The 17,498-nt window shown below is 35.1% G+C and overlaps 1 protein-coding gene and 1 pseudogene across 1 annotated transcript; both read right to left on the bottom strand.

Annotated features, from left to right (window-relative positions):
- Positions 1–131: 131 nt before the first annotated feature.
- Positions 132–3,941, bottom strand: LOC113507169 (cilia- and flagella-associated protein 61-like). Its single transcript, XM_026890024.1, has 9 exons — positions 3,918–3,941; positions 3,268–3,503; positions 2,813–2,970; positions 2,258–2,396; positions 1,990–2,125; positions 1,518–1,678; positions 969–1,041; positions 457–713; positions 132–231 (listed from the first exon to the last, which is right to left on the bottom strand). Exons 1-9 carry the CDS (start codon positions 3,939–3,941, stop codon positions 132–134), a joined length of 1,284 nt encoding a protein of 427 aa, XP_026745825.1.
- A 931-nt stretch (positions 3,942–4,872) lies between these two features.
- Positions 4,873–14,194, bottom strand: LOC113507171 (annotated as a pseudogene).
- Positions 14,195–17,498: the final 3,304 nt, after the last annotated feature.

Genomic DNA, 17,498 nt, shown 5'->3' with positions numbered 1-17,498 from the left:
AGATCGAATCAAGTTAAATTGTCAACTCTAAATCTATCACAAGCAAAATAAAATATTAATCCAAACTCATGTTGCATTTACACCTTCGCTGTATCTGAATCCAGAATCCATAAGGCAAGTGCTTTAGCAACTTACTCTTGCAAGGAACTGCGTGCTTCTATTTTACTTGATTTAGTAAATGAAGAATTAGCCTCAAAAGACGATTTCCCCGCTAAGGATATAGCGCTCCGACTAAAATGTTTATAAGAAACTCTTTAGCGTGGTTCCATATTTCACTAGATATAAATAAGTTATGTAATATTCCAAGATTGAAGATTTAAGTAATCAAGTTCGGTTTTAAGAGGTCATAAGTACAGATAGAATAAAAACTTCATCATCCCTAACCCTTAACTTTTAGAAAGACCAAAATTGACTAAGGAAAAACCCTGCATATAATATCAGTATATAATGACTTACAACAATTCCTGAGATCTGGTTTCCGTCAATATAAGCGTCGTATCAATATTAACTATTTCGTAATCAAAGGGATCTTCGTCCAGTAAGTTAACAACTGAGTATAATGATGCTGACAGTGAAGGTGAAGGCAGATCGCCCATTTCACTGAAGTCTTCTGACTGGGATCTTGCTATAATGTGTTCCATGCTACCGGCGCGAGCTTGGAAATTCACTCTACTGGAATTCTTCATGTTTTGTCGTAGTGTTTTTACTTTGGCCTGATTTTAAACATTGTGTTAGTACGTCAATACTAAGTTCGAAACCAAATAAAGAAGAAAATTTACGTTTCATCATTAATCTTTCCTCATGTAGGTAAGGTAGGTAACACGTATTCAATACAATAATCTTTTTGAACTAATATCAAATTTTCTTATCCAGATCACTTATTTGATAAGAAATAATTTAATGTTCATTTAGTTCTATTTACCACAGCTATGGCAATATTTTTGGTAAGCATAAAAAAGTAAACTTACATCACTAGACCGATGTCGTTTTATTCTCGAAGCCTGGTCAAAAGGACTCCATTTGCCAAGCATTATAGGCTCCCTAGAATGAACATTAAGAATGAGTCACTTTCCCTAAGACGAACAATATGTTCAATGGATATATTTTAACTCTCGGACATTGACTTTGATAAGTCGCATCCACTTAGCTAGTAGCAGAAACTGGGAATGTCAGATATATTTCGAATATACTATTTGTTTAATTACAATGTTTACAATATAGAGATAAAAAGGAAACTATTCTACTACGTACCTATTCATCATTTCATCGTAAGCCTAGCCTTACATCAACTATGTTATCAGACTTTCTAGCTTCTTACTATACGTAACAATTGTCAAGGAGTTTTAAACACCCGGGACCCACAATTTAACGTACCTTCCGAGTCACAGTGGAACTTCTTACGAGATATATGGTCACACATTCACGGACCAAAAGTATTTAGCGACCTCAGATCCATGATCGATCAATTTGTGCAGTTGTTATTTAGCCAGTTAGCTACATATACATCGTCTACATACCCAAAATCAGAGAGGAGTACATTACTCCTCCTAGTCTGTTCTCTCTCAAGAGGTGTAGCGGTCTTAAGCCCGTGATAAGGACGCAACTCATATATTTTCTGCAGTTTCTTATAGTTTATGTCTGTGTTCAAGCACATAACCGCTACGGCTCGGCCTTGGATCTGAAATGTTATTCAAGGTCTAATAAGGAAGATTAGAAAAACTTAAATCTGTATTTTTTGTCAGGATACTCTAGATCTGTTATATTCTTTCTAAAGAGACATGAACCCACACTGGTTAGCTACCTTATCCGTAGACTGAAAATATTATTCTGTAATCAACCCAATTTCAGGATATTTATATATTACATAATTCGAAAAGCTCGCATTCGAGAATTTGGTAGCAGCTTGATCGAGCCCGTGGTATTTTCCAAAGAGGCCTGGGTTAGGAAAACTTACGAATGATCTCATTATTGACTTACTTAAATACTTACATCAGCCACGATAATTTGCCTGGTACTCTCTGGATGTCTTCCAATAATTTCACTGATATAGTATTCGCCGTACAATCGCTTTAGACGAGGACACTTTTTATCCAAAATGTCTACTAAATCATCATTGTCTTCTTCTCTGCATGACAAAATTAGAATTAGGTATCTCAGGAGACCCACTATAACTGCTATTAAATTAAAAAATAAATAAATAATAATAATACAATATATCAAATATTAAAATTAAGGACAATAATAAATATTTACTCACACTGCTCTACGCATCTTGAGCTTAGGACAGAAGTCAGCTCTCAATGCTGTTAGCAAATAATCACCAATCCCCTCTTTGACCCTCGGTAAATATTTGTAGATGTTACGTTTCTTGTATGTTAAATACCTCGTTATTAATTCTGTAAAAAGGAAAAAAAGTAAATCTTGTAAGAAGCTCAACTTGCCCCCGGATCTTAAAATGCTGTTCTGCTAAGGCTAAATAAAATAGTTAGCAAGAAAACTGACTACCAATCACAGTTAATTACGTGATAACATGTACATAATATATGATGATTTGATTTGAATATATTAAAATGGCATATAATCACTTAAAAGACTATTAGATAGTTTTCAAACAAAATAACTACATAAAATGGATCTTATCCTTCCCGTTTTATATGGCGGAGTAAATGGAGTCGGATTTGTTGTGTTGTTTCTCAGCGTCTTTAAGAAATAATAAGGAAAACATTCATTTAAACGTAAACAAATGCCATAAGTGTTCGAAGCAAAGGTAATAAGCTTTTCACAAATTCCGTTTAACAAAAACATCTCTAACCTTCTGGACAGAACATAGGAACTGACAACACAATGTACTGTAGGTAGTAGTCATTGAGGAACACCGCGATAAACGCCTCCTCTATAAAGAAGTCCTTAACAGCGTCGGTACAACACATGAAGTGGATGAACAGTGTGTTACGAGACAGGTAGTAACGCCTGAAATTACAATAGAAAATTAAAGTAATGATTGTAATGGGATTATACAGAAAAATGTCATTTGGCGAAACTGGATTTAGTCTTTACTTTATCAGTGTAGAGAGAACAGGTCCCATTCATCCGCTATTGCAAATAGCGGAATTGCGACGCAGTAGAGGGTCTACCACCGCGACTTAAAGTGACATTGTCGAAGCATGAAACTCATGGCGTAAAATGAAATGAAAGATCGCCGCAGAATATACCTTTTATTGCTATAACGAATAAAACAGGAAATATGTAAGAATATATGGTATTTACTGATAGGAGTTCCGTATCCAGTTTTCCCACTCACTAGGATGTACCCCTAGTATGTCAGGATGGTCGGAGAAAGCAATGAACCCTGTCACTTCTTTCTTTTCGTTTATCATCACTATTGATAGCGCTGATAATTCACTGTAATGTAGAATAAATAAAAAATTTATTATAACATACCGGTAAAGTGGGAACCGGAATCGCGACACTGAGGGTTCAACGTAAATGAAGTCTAAAGATACCTACCGATTTGTATAAATAGGTTGGGCGGCAAATCAATTTCTGACCCTCAACGTTGTCACCTACCTGCAAATTTATGACCGTAACAAACGGCCTATTGCTTTACCTTATTTTGGTTATAGCAGTTGAAGGCAGCTGAAGTACACTATCAGTGAAAATATCAACAACTGTGTACCAATCACGGTTCATGATATACACAGCCTGGTGAAGTACACAGTCAAACGCACAGCCAGCGGAGATAATCCTTAGGCTTTCATATTTACCCTTTTTGGTTATCGAACTGTCTGTAAACCATATTCGTAACATTTCTTAACTATATTCAGCGAAATAGGCCTTCATCCAATCAGCCTAAACATCTCGTTCCGTCATTGTAAGTTTCATTTTCTGGCGTTGATAAACCCTATACAATGTTTTACGCTGGGTGGAGTATTAGTTATCATTTCTAAATAAGAAAGAAATTTGTCTTACATTAACGAACCAATGTCGACGTCATAGAATAGATTTTCTGTATATTCACGATTCCAAATCAATTCTATATTGTATTTATCTCCTTCCACTGCCTTTCTAAACATTCGGCCCTTAGGACCCACTTCAAATCAAATAAAATAGACATTTTAATTCGTCAATTTGTCTACAACTAAATTGTTCAAGTTATTTTGATTATGAAGTTATTTTTGTGTCAGTTTTGTTAATTATTTAGGATATCTAGTAGGTTTCAGGAATAAAAATCATATCTGTTTTAAACTATGCAAATATATTACAATCATAATTTACATTTTAAAATTATTAAAAATTATACATTAATAATAAAGCATCGCATAATTAGTAAGTTATAATATCATGTTAATGTTAGAAATATGGTGAACTTTTTAAACCTTTTTAATTTTCAATACTGATAAAAATTAAGTACTGCCTTGGCATATTCAAAACTTTTTATTCTGAACTTCTAAAGTGACGTTTCCTAAAATCGAAAGCTGCCAACGTTTTCTTTTCGATGCGTGGTATGTACAGAGCTCCATATACTTAATAATATCAATTTATTAAGAAATATAATTTTGGAAAGTATTGAACCAGATTGTCTACTACATATTCTAAATTAATAAACTTGTTAAGGAAAACTCTAAAACTACTCTAAAATAACATTATTCCAATCGAAGAGCAACTAAAATAATTCTCGTAAGAACAGAAAGTAACTTATAAAACTATCTATCAGTTAAAATACTATATCAATCACATCTATAAACATAATTAACCAACTCTTAAAATGCAATTACTGCGCATAATTATAAAGAGATTCAAATATACATAGTAAGAAAGCAAAACATTATATATCAACGAGAAAACGTCTATTTAATTCGTCACAAACTTGAGTCAAACCATCGACAAACACAAATAAAAATTGTATTAAAAAATCTGAATAATTATTATAAATTACAAATCGATTCTCAAATGAAAATCATGACTAATATTACTGTAAGGCACAGGGCACACAGCTTGATATATACGTGCAAATAACTCGAAAACCAAACGTTTATATCAAGGCGTAAGTTCTGTACTCAGTCTATTTAGATGAGAGGCGGGAGGTTTTTGACTCGCACTAAATGCGAGTGTGACTTAGACCTGCTAACGTTGTTGGGGTAGTTTTGACGGTGAGGGTGGCGACTGTGTTTTGTCTCTGGAGGTTGACTTTGTTGGCGCTGAGCGGAGCGCGCGGCGTTGCGAAGCCGTCGTTGTTAAGTTTGAGCGCGGAGCGGGTCAGCCTAGTGGGCGTGTACAAGAGGTTACTCTTCGGTGTCATAGGCATATTAATTTGTTGTATGTTCTCTTTGCCGACCTTAGGTGTTAAAGGAGTTTTAACCCTCGGAGTTTTTTTTGGGGGTAGCGGATCGCTCGTCAATTCTCTGGCATACGATCGTGGGTAGGACCATCTCGTGAGGTTTTGTGTTCGCCATCGAACTGCGACTAATTTGCTTCTCGTTTATGCCATCCTGAAAATTAAATACATGATGCTTTACTATTGACGCTCGACAATAACTTATGCTGGTGTACGAAGTTGAATATTTTCAACAACAAGAAAGACCATTGTGTTGGTCGATCTAATAGAATGCTTGCTACAATATGTATAAAGCATACCTTAAAGTAAATGTAATAAGCATACCTTAAAGTCAGTGTAAGTAGTGAGCAGCGTGGTCTCCATAAGCGGGTCCTTGTGCGCGCGTTCCTCCTGCGAGCCGCTGGAGCGAGTCGCGTTCATCGAGCGACGGCTGCTGCTGCGACGCTTGCCATGGGACTGCGGGACAAGCAGATGTATTACTACATGTACAGTATAAGAATACTGTGACAGTTCCAACCGTGTAATAAAGGGAAATTGTTTACTAAATCCGATTGTCACTGTACACGCGAGTAGCTAAACCGTTAGTAAAAGTAGTATAAATCATCGTCCTGATTAAGACATTTACAGAAGATCCAATATTTTCAGTTACTAATCTTTGCTGATACAGTGTACTAAATGAAGTATGTCACATTGTACTCCACCGTACGCTTATGTTTGAGAATACTGCCGTTGACGGTGGCTTTGGGTGTCTTCCTAACGTCGCCATAGTCGAGCTCCTCTTGCATCTTTACCTTCAGCTACTGCTCTAGCGCCAAGCGTCCGCTAATCCGCCTAGGAAAATAAAGGGTAATTAGTTAGGGTATCATGGTTTTTTTTCGTTTTATCACTTCATAGTCTCTTTTTCAGGCTGTTTCTGGGATTTAGGATGAAATAACAATATAAATAGAGAAGCCAAGTGATTGAGTTCACCACGCAATAGCCACTGACTGCGATGTGTCGGCAGGTTCGATCACCGCGATCCACGAATGCTTGAATGTTTGTGAAACCCCCGCGACACAATGATTAAATTCCGCAATGTGGTAGTCATTTTAAATCAATAATAAGCAACGGGGCATACTGAGCATTTATTCACTTCAACGAAATAATTTCAAAAAAATATGAAGAAATATGCGTTACCACGAGATTGATAGCAACAGTGATTATTCATCGTAAATATAACTTGAAAATTTAATTATTTTGAAAGAAATAGGCAAGAATTTTAATAGCATTTTTATCATATAATTATCGTGTAACAATTGACCTACATAAAATTCCAATATCGACATCTAATTACTCTACAAAATTAAATACCTTTTTCGATACTGACGCAAACAATCTACATCCAACATCTACCTCATGTAATAGCTGTCTAACACTATAATTACTTCATGCTTTTCTGAACAATGAAGCATAATGACTACATATAATTATTCTAAATGTATAATTAATACTTATATAACGTTAATGCAATATTTCTCATTCCCTCTACTTACGCAAGCGACGTCAAAGTCGCATTATTTTTGTTCGATCGCTACTTATCATCAATCAAACTAAACTTGCCTCAACACTTATGACGTAATGGACGTTTTCACATCAATAAATTCACAAGCGCGCACTGAAATAGTAAAGGAATGAAAAATATTATCTAAATAACAAGTACGTGTGCGTAAGCGCTGTGGTAACTAATTGTTTGGTTTTGTAGTGAACAAAAAGCAAGTGCCAATATAATTTTTTACGCTATGTAGGTATTCTTATTACATACTGAATGTTGTACTCGTCTAAGAATTAAATAAGTACTGTAATCAAAAATTTTAGAACGAAATATTCATGTCGAAAGAAATATTTTCCGCATTTTTAAAACATTAAAAATGTAGGTGCTATGAATATGTACTATACATGAAACCACTAACTTGAACAATTACTACACATCAAATAACAAAACACGACTATTACACTAAGCTCTATTATATCTAAATCTCGTTGACTTCCAGTTTTGGTGAAGTTATACGCGAACTGTTTGTTTCATCATTTGAAGTAGACTACTTCACGACAGCCAAAAGAGCTTGACTATATTATAGGCCGACAAAATCCACAACATTACTTATTCCTTCATACATGAGAAGCAGAAATTAAATTAGTTATTATTTCTGTTCAGTACTGAATAGTCGAGCGCGGGTCACCTTTAACCGACAAAAAAATAAACCATTGTATGATTAGAGCCTAATGAGTACACTTACCTCTTAACAGTGGTGATAGCAGACCTCTTTAGTGCGGACAGGTTGTTAGTGAACGTAGTCACCGCCTTCGTCGCACTACCCGTGATCAGCTGGCGTTTAGATGGCGGCCTATAAATAGAAAGACCTGCTTACAGTCAATGCTACAATGCTAAATACTAAGATTAAGGGAAGCCTAAAAAACAATGATCTAAAAGCTAAACCGAATACAACAAAACATACAAAACGATGTATTTTGCTTTGTTCATCACTTTTTCACGGAATTAAAAAGTAAAAAGTATTTTGTTTAACTCCAAGCGGCGTTTTGACTGGCACGAATAGTACACCATAAAGGTCATATAGGTCACCACACCAAACAAATTGCGCGCGAGGTGTCACTGTCATGTGTTCGATCCTCGCATAGGACAAGCACTTGCGTGACTCACAAATGCATGTTCGGAATTTGGGTGCCTTGTGCGTGTGACTTACATATATGTTTGCGTAACCGTCGCGAAAACCGGCGGGTGAAATTAATTACTTTTTTATTCAACACTTACCCACTGTCAAATATACAATACAGTAATTCCTGTGATCTGTTGCTACGTACAATACTCATTGCTACCTTACTTACTACATTGAAATCAATAAATGCTTACCTGTTCTTTTCAGCAGTGGCAGCTAAGCCGGCAGCAGTCCTATTGCGTTTGCCGAGCGGCGACGTAGCGAGCGAGCGGAACAGCGGCGTGGTCGGCGTCAGCGCCTGCTTGCGGGCAGACAACTTGTTGTGGCGCTCCTAAACAAACAGGGAGAAACAAGCTATGTATATCAAGTCACTAAAAGTCATATTAAATAGCCCTACGTAATGAAGTTGTTTTTTAACCTAACTTGTTTTTAGTAAGAGTGTTACCTTTCAATAAATCAGTATAGTCGTTATAAGTTTTTAAATTCAGTTAAGTAACTTCAGAGATAAGACTGGCTATCGAAAGCCTGTTCAATACAAACAATATTATGAATAAAACAAACTGTCTCCATGAACATTGTTTATATTGGCAAAAAAAGTATCAAAAAAGGTTCCAATTATATAAATAAAGAATTTAAGTTGACATTTGACGGTTCTGTTTCAAAGGGACTATAATTTCGATGGTCGTTAGATTTCGGAGTGGCGTGGCTCACGGACGTTAGCATGACTATTCTTTTAGTATTTTTCACTGAAGTTGACGTAGTGGTGTTAAGTTGTATCCACTGAAATAGAATTTAATCTTTTAAGGATTTGTAACTACCGTTCTTAGAGATCTTGTTGGAGATCGGAAGATGGTAAAATGGTGTATATTCTACACACTACACTGATGTCAGCAAGTCGAAAACTTAACCTTTTTAAATTTGTAAATAGCAAATGAGACAGTTATAAATCATGAGTCATGAATCTGCCTGGGTGGTATTGCTAAAACAACCAAGGTGTTAGGCGCTCTTTGGGGAAGCCCTACATTTAATGGTGGACGGCTATACGCTAATATAATGATGTCACATCTCTGACATTATTTCGGAACCGTCGCTCTGGACACTAATAGTAGGAGAGTGTCTTATAATACCTGTCTTGTTCGACCATCCCTTCTATAAAACATAAAGGAAAAGCAAATTAATAATACTTACAGCTTTCCTGGTCTCCCATTCATCTTCCATCAGCTGCAATAGAGGCTTTCCATCGACAGTAAATGTGTTTCCAGTCTTAGTTTCGTACTCGGTCACTAGTTCTCTTATTTGTGCTTCAATTTTCGGTAACTATAAAGAGAAGCCATGCTTAGTAAGTTGGTTAAACAAATGCAAATTTGTTTTCAATAAAATAGAGAATATGACGCTTGAATGTTAAGGCTGTTTTATATTGCGAAAAAAAACGAAATGTGATGCAAATTTGCAAATGAATTCAATTTAATTCTTAATTGATACTAATACATAATTTTACACAGATGGTCAATTATTAAGTTAATTAATTATAGACTGTCTGGCATAGCAACTGCGAAGTAATAAAAAACTATCTTTCTATGTTATCACAACCGAATTGTTTGATGATTACAATATTACGACACCAGATTTTTGCTGTAAAGTATTTATTTTCTCGGTTTACATCTTTAGATGAAAACGGACAAAAGACACAGAAAATGACTGTTGGACAGTACACGGAAATTGCAGGAACATATAAGAAGGTACTCACATTACTGGCGATGGCCTTCCTCTCCTTCTCCTCTCGCAGCAGCTGCCCGCCGCGGTTGTGGTAACGGCCCGGCTCCGTAGCGCGCGCCTCTAGCTCGGTCATCTTCAGCCACAGGTTCTTGCGTGTCATCACCAGATCGAAGATGTGCCTATACATACGTTTGGATTTTTTTACAAGTCTGTAGTTACGGGCTATTGGAATAAGGGGGAGGAACGAAGAAATGTTTAGTCTTCCATTGCACGTTGTTTGCCCCTCGATCGATAATCTTGAAACGATTAAAAACTGTACAAATCATAAAGGTCACTTAACAGCCTGGAATCGAACCTGTAGGCTTCAATACGCCCCTTGGCAGAAAGAATCGGTTAGTTTCATTAGTTTTTACAATATACACATTCACCTTTATGGAAAAAATATTATATCAATTGACTGATTTTATTTTAAAATTAACCGTAGTTTAAATTGACCGGAAATTTAAACTACGACTTCATTATTGGTAGTTTACGAGGTACTTAGATCAGCCAGACATACAAATTAACCGCGTTTCTAAACAAGTAATAGGAAATTAGTGATCGCGATATGAAAATATATGTGAAATGATATGATGAAAACAAATCAGGCAAATAAGGAGTATTATGTTATTTTTGTACTTATGCTAAACATCATTGCAATTTGATCTTAAAATAAACGAAAAACTACTTACTCTTACACTATACACTTATTTATCAAAAAGCTATAGATTTTACCAACCCATCTTAAAGAATTCAACTTATGATTAAAGACTTTGCACTCTAAGAAAAACCATTAAAAAAGTAAACAGTAAATAGATTTCGGAAATCCTTACCCATGATATCCTTAATTTCCACTTGAATATTCAGGAATATCTCAGCCCTCTTATCTCTCTCAGCCTGCAGCATTTCAAGGTGCTCCTTCAGCTTGTCCAACTCCTCCTCCGCAGGGAGAGGCACCTCCTGCAACTCCTGGATGGTGACTCCGAGCTATCAGCGAGGTCTCTTTGCCATTCTAACAGCCTTTCCATCTTCATGCGACGTTGTTCTACTTGCTCTCGGTATCTGTTCAAATAATATTTAAAAATATAAGCTAAGTTAAGATTGAAAATTGATTTCTATATGGTCACATAAAACCTAAATTTTAGAGAGAATAGTTTAATATAAGTGACTCCATAGGGGTGGAGGGAATGGGTAAGATTTCCACGTCACAAATTGATGATCTGATCTGCAAGATCGAGAGAAAGTAAAAACTGAGATGTTTTGCTTGTATTTAGCATTAAATAACCACCTTTATGTGTCATTGCTGGGCAAAGATCTTTTGCCATATTTAAATGGGCTGTATATTGATCTACGATTATTACTTATTCCAACATTGCAGCTGGAAACTAGACCTGCCCTATGAAAAATACTACAGCTCATACATATACCATTAATTACAAAGTAAAATCAAAATCCTGATACAGAGAAGATTTAATCGAATTACACAATTAAGACATGAGAATTTCACTCATACAATTCACATGAGAACATCATATAAGTTTTAATTTACTGAGAATGATGCACAATACTATGTTATTCCTTGTCTTTCACCATGTCACCAGTAACAAGTGACCTATGTCTACATACAGCTAATTAGTTAATTACAGACTATATTAGTGTGGGAATCGCATATCAGGAGTAGAGAGTATATCTTTATGTAATACAATGCAATAACAGCTCATGAAACTAGTTTGCAACAGAATTACTTTGCTTTTGTGTTAACATTGATTTATTTGGAGTTAAATAGGTAGTCTTGTTAACATTGTGTATTTGACTGTGTGATTTATGCATAATGAACATGAAAATTCAGAAATCAGGGGTTATTCATGCAACAACTAAAGACCAAGAGTCACAACTCTTCACTGTAGATATGTACATATTTAAATTTCACATTTTCAATTTCAAATTTTTTTGTACATTGAATAATTTAAATGTACAAAAAATAAGCTTGAAGTATTTTCTAAAACAAACATTCAGGAATGATATCAGAGTTCAGAGCCACCTCTTAATGCAAGATTGTTAGACTGAAAGAAATTAAACAATGCTCCTAATGGTCACTCTCTTTTTCCACAAACACAACAAATTTATTTCAAGGTGACTATGGGCTGTGAGGCTTCTAATACACAAAAACAAAAAAAAATATAATCTTTTCAAAAATTACAATTTCTACAGACAACAATATCGTAAACTCACAATCTCCATATCCATAATACTTACCTTACATTTTGTATACTAGACCCTCTTGTATCAACAATACACTTACCCAGCAATCTGTTCCTCCAGCTCTCTCTTGTACTCTACTAGCATCATCTCCTCCTTGAAGTCCAGTATGGTTATGTCCACTGACAGACACCTGCTAAGCTCCTCGGTTTCCTCCTTAAGTTCTGGTTGACGGAAATTATTGTTAAGATATTTTAAAATACTAAGTAGCCTATTGGCTATTGCATCTTTAGATAAGGAAATATTTAATAATGTTGAAAGAAATCCATTTATTTCGTAAAATCATTACTAGTATTCAGTGTGTAATGGTTGTAGGATTTAATAGCACCACCCGATGCAATATTATATTAATGTAAATGTGTTATTAAGGAAATGAAACATGAATGGTTTGATGAATTAAAATGTTTTTGATTGATTGACATAATATGTACTATTCTGATCTTTGTCCTTGTCCTTGAGAATAAATAATACTCCACACTGATAACTTACATCACTAACTTGAAAAGTATACCTTAAAAGATAATTATTAAGACTTACTATCGACTTGTCCTTGCATCGTCTTCAGCTTCTGTCTGGTCTCAGAGATAACATCTCTGTGCAGTTCCTTCTCAATCTGGACAAGTTTAGTGATGTTGTTCACTTTAGTGTTGTCGTCCACACCAAGATGGGACCAGTTCAGCCAGAGCTCCTCCATCATGGAGCGGACGTTCTGGGAGATCTCCATAAGGACTTCATTGCTGTAAATAGAATAGAATACTGACTTAATTACACAGTAAATGAATGAGTTAGCGAATAAAAGACTTGAAGCGTAAGTTGAACCTGATCTTGCTTCACATCAACATTGCTTCCGTATAAAGTGAATAAAACAGTCATTAGTTTGAGTCCCCAATTTTGGCAGTTCCCAGTATCATTCAAACAATAAAGAGGTTGATCTCTATGCTAATTGACCTTTATGTCTACAGATTAAGATCTAATGGCTTGGGTTAGGACAAATGTAGCAAGGAGGTTGAAAACCATGCCAATTTGAGCAAGTAATCTAAAAATAAGGTATAAACTTTGATCTTACTGATACAGAAGAAAAATACTTCTGTGGGTCTTGTACTTGTTGGGCCTTGCAGTACATATGATTGGGTTAGGATTGCATTAAAGTTACAAGGAGTTTCAATATCCGGATATTGTTCTCATTGAATGTTTTTTTAGGAGGGAACCTCTATAATTCCTTATTTATAAACTATTGTGTGGTCATTTTCGTCAAACAAGCTATTTATAACCTGTTATGACGCTACAATAGCACACAATACAGCTTAAGTTTTGTTATTCAGTATCTAACAATATGGATAAAAATTTAGAAACATGTAAAACTCATACTAGTTGTGGTTTGGAGACCATTTAATTTGAACAAACAGTCCAACATGATACATTATTGCACTTGAAGTGCAGATAAACTTTTGGAATCACATATTATGCTGTCAACACACTTCATACAGTAAGTAGCAGAATTCTTTTAGGAACATCAATTAGTAGAACTATATGGTCAAGGACTATGGTCAAATGTAACAAGCTTGATACTGTGGAAAAGTTACCAGTTCTTTTCAAACAATAGATACCGGTCAAACTTGTTTGGTAGACGAATTTAATATATTAATGATATTTTTGTCAATTGAATCTTACTAGGTTGATTATAAAGCAATATGTTGGTCAAAATTTAAAACAGCAAAATCAGTTACGGTTGGATAACATTCGACGCCTCAAGTCATACTTCAAACAAGCAAAGGAATAAGTCTAGTAAAACCAGCAACAATTTCGTCAGAGTAGTTAGCATCACAAAATAACGAAGAGCAGATTTAAAACTAAACAAATTAAGTTATCCATGGTATTAAATTTGTAAAACAAGAACTTACAATAATTTGTTGACATCTTCGGTTAACTTAATCATTTTGAACTGTTGTTTCACCGTACTTCTTATAAAAAATCTCACATATGTTCACATATAAGCCCTAAATAACTTAATTATAACAAATCACTGATAAAACTCGATCAATTCTAAAATAACCACCAACATGAATCCGAAATCTAACGAGCCCTGAACGTTTGTTTTCAAATTTCAAGACGTTACAAATGAAAGTGTCTACTACCGGGCTGTGATTGGTTGAATGAGGTGGCGTTCAGAAACTGACCCATATCATGGAACATTAACGAAATTATTTCATTTTTTTTGCAAATGATAATTAACGGACAACTGTAAATTGTAGTGTATTTTTTGTGTATTGTTAATGTAACACAAAGTTACAAAAATATTTTTTAAAGGATTTATTTTTCTATAAAACAATTCGAGATTGAAATTGGTGCGTTCAACACATATGTAGATTTAGAATTTATCTAAGGTTCAACATTTTTTTTTGTACTTTTATCTAGTACTTAGTTTTACCTAACGTGAGTTAATATCACTAATTACATATATATTTCATTCAATTAATTTATTTTGCACATATTCAATACTAATAGAACCAAGTAGTATCAAGTTACGCTTAATCTTCGCTTAATCCATCAGACCACAGATAAAATATTGATAGTTGTTGTGTAGTTGACAGTTAAAATTTTGAATAAAGCGTTTATGAATTTGCTGCTTATCCACTACCTATGATGGCTGTTTATAAAAAAGAACATTCACCTTACTCATTATTAATTAATTACTAAAACTAACCAACTTCCTCCGATAAAGTCTAGAGATTAATGAAAAGAAAGTCCGTATTACGTTTACACAGTGCAGCAAGAATCGTCGATAACGATAGACTTTGGTTAATAGATATTAACGATTGAAGAAAAGTTTGCATGATTACGTTAAGGTACTTAATATCATGCGTAATTTAATGTCTTTAATCAAAGTTACCAGTTGCCCTACTATCTTGTCTAAGTAATTCTGTAATTCCTGTTTATAGTCTAGAACAATTTGTTTTATATTCCTTATCTGATAAGTAGTAATTTTGGCATTATGTTGCATTTGCGTATTTCCTTTTTTTCTATTACATACCTAAATTATTGTTATCAAATATTTTGCCTTGGGTACTTACCTATACTTACAGAGAGCTTACATTATATTTATGCAGATTCTGCTAGCAGAAAATGATGTTCTCCAATCCGAAAAAAAAAAATTGTGATGCCTAGTTAAGTCCATTTTTTATTATACATAGTAAGTGAAGGGCATAAAAATAATAATTTACTTATCCCTCATTATAATCGACGTGTTGACTATTTACACGTTTAAGTACAACTAAGCACAGAACATATATACCCTCAACTAAGCCACTATACCCACCTGTAGTGTCATGTCGGCACAGTTGAATGGAAACATCGAAACGAAAACAAGCTGTCAAATTACGTCAGCTAAACGGCACACTCATGATAAGTTGTTGGCGCCGATAGTATTATCTGCCGATACACTTGAATGGACATGTGAAAACCATTTACTACATTCTTACTAACCTATTCTGAAGACTTTGAAGTCATGCCGAGTTCTCGTCTAACCACTTGATACCACTTGAAGTATTAATGTTCAAGTTACAGTTAGTTCGAGTGAAGCGGACACCAGCCTGAGGCGGACTTCACCTGGTATCGATTGTTGAAAAGTTAAGCATATATACCGGTCTTTCGAAAGATGTCATGATCTAGGTATGTACTGCGAAATATGCCTGAGGTGTTAAGAAAATCCAAAGCCATCATGTCAAAGAAAGGTGTTATAATTTAGCAATCCGTTGTAACGTTAACTTTTCTCTTACGGTGATATCTGCTACCAGGTCGGTCGCTAAAGTGAAAGCGAGACGGCACACTACGCTACACATAGCGGCGTCTCGCTTCCACAATGACAGCTAGGCTACTCTAAGAGCTCGTAGCAAGCGCGTGCGTGAACCAACTGTCGTCAAAACATAGTAATCATCGCAACTTGCATATTGCAACTTTGTCACCTACTAACTCGGCAGAAATATTTAAATTATGGTTTACAAACTCCATTAGCGTATCTAATAGAGTAAAAAATAAGGTCGAACTTCCCAGTTGTGTTAGATATTGAGAACACCTCTTTTTTGTACCTATTTAGCAAACATGATTAATGAAAATATATAATTATGGCTTTATTATCCTCAAGTATAAAATATTACCAACCATCTATGTTATAAATTCATTATTTTCCTTGGAAACTTTTTTATCTTTGGTCTTTGTAATTCCAGCAAGGAGGTCACATTTTTTACATTTCTACTGTAACATTTTTACCTTATAACTTCCTTTGGATAAAACTAAACTCAAAAAAAAGCTACGGGTTGCACTCCGGGTGTGCCGGCAGAAGTGAAAACTGGAATATTAGATAACGTTGTGCTTTTTTTGATGTTCTAGAATGATTAGGGAATAATTTTGCACTATTTTTTCCTTTTAAATATAACTATTAAGTTACTCTTATTTATGTGGTAGAATACAATACTTATTTATTTCGCTATCTATGCAGTATAGTTTTCGTCTTACGAATTTTCGATCAGGGATCAGTCACGTGTCCTGACGCGAGTTTAACAGTTCATACAACGCCGCAAACTTTTCACTTCAAAAACAAAGGCGCTAAGTGATCAAAACAGTTCATTAGTGCAATAAAGTGTTAATAAGGATGTCGCTAATGTTGTCATTTCCTTTGATGACATCTGGATTCACCGGTCACTGTCGAAAGAGGAAATATCTCCACGCACTGTAGGCCTTCACGCCATGGTTTACTTACACTACAAACTTTAATTCATGCATCGGTTATGCTGAACAATGGGCATGCAAAGTAAGGTGTTACGTTCTTAATAGTTCTTATGCTTTAGGGCCTGTTTTAAAGGAACCCTACTTTCCTTCGCTGAGGTCAGACAGCGGAGGAAAGTAGGTATAATTAACGCAATATTCCAGTGGTGACAATTCGTAATTTGTTATTCTACCAAACCATTACGAGCTGTGCTTCTGAAGTACTCGTACGTATCTAATATCCGATTAAGTAAAAAACAGAGTTGCAGAAAGATATTTTTTAAAACTTCAGAAGAAAACTCTTCCCCAAAGAGAGAGCCCCTTGTTTGTTATACGACCTTAATGTTATTAAATAAGAACGATAGATTGTGATTGTTCGTTATTTTAGAATTTTATACTTTTCTCGACCATTTTGCCTATTTATCTTCTTTGTTACATCTTTTTTGCTCTGCGTTGTTTTTTACCGTCTCCTTTTATCTTATAGTCGAAACATTATCGCAATCTTCCGTCTCGCCTCCACACCAGTTACCATCACGTATAACTCATGAACTCATCGTTTTTTCCTAATACCTGGTCTATGCGATCGCTCTATTTGCATACATTACTTATTCTCGGGCGCTACATAATAAAACGTAACGCAAGAAACATGAGTCGGATACGGGATGATACGATGA

The sequence above is a fragment of the Trichoplusia ni genome, unplaced genomic scaffold (genome assembly GCF_003590095.1).
Source record: "Trichoplusia ni isolate ovarian cell line Hi5 unplaced genomic scaffold, tn1 tig00000785, whole genome shotgun sequence".
NCBI classification, from domain to species: Eukaryota; Metazoa; Arthropoda; class Insecta; order Lepidoptera; family Noctuidae; genus Trichoplusia; species Trichoplusia ni.
Note: the sequence above shows the minus strand (reverse complement) of the source record. Positions and strands in the feature narration are given on the sequence as shown.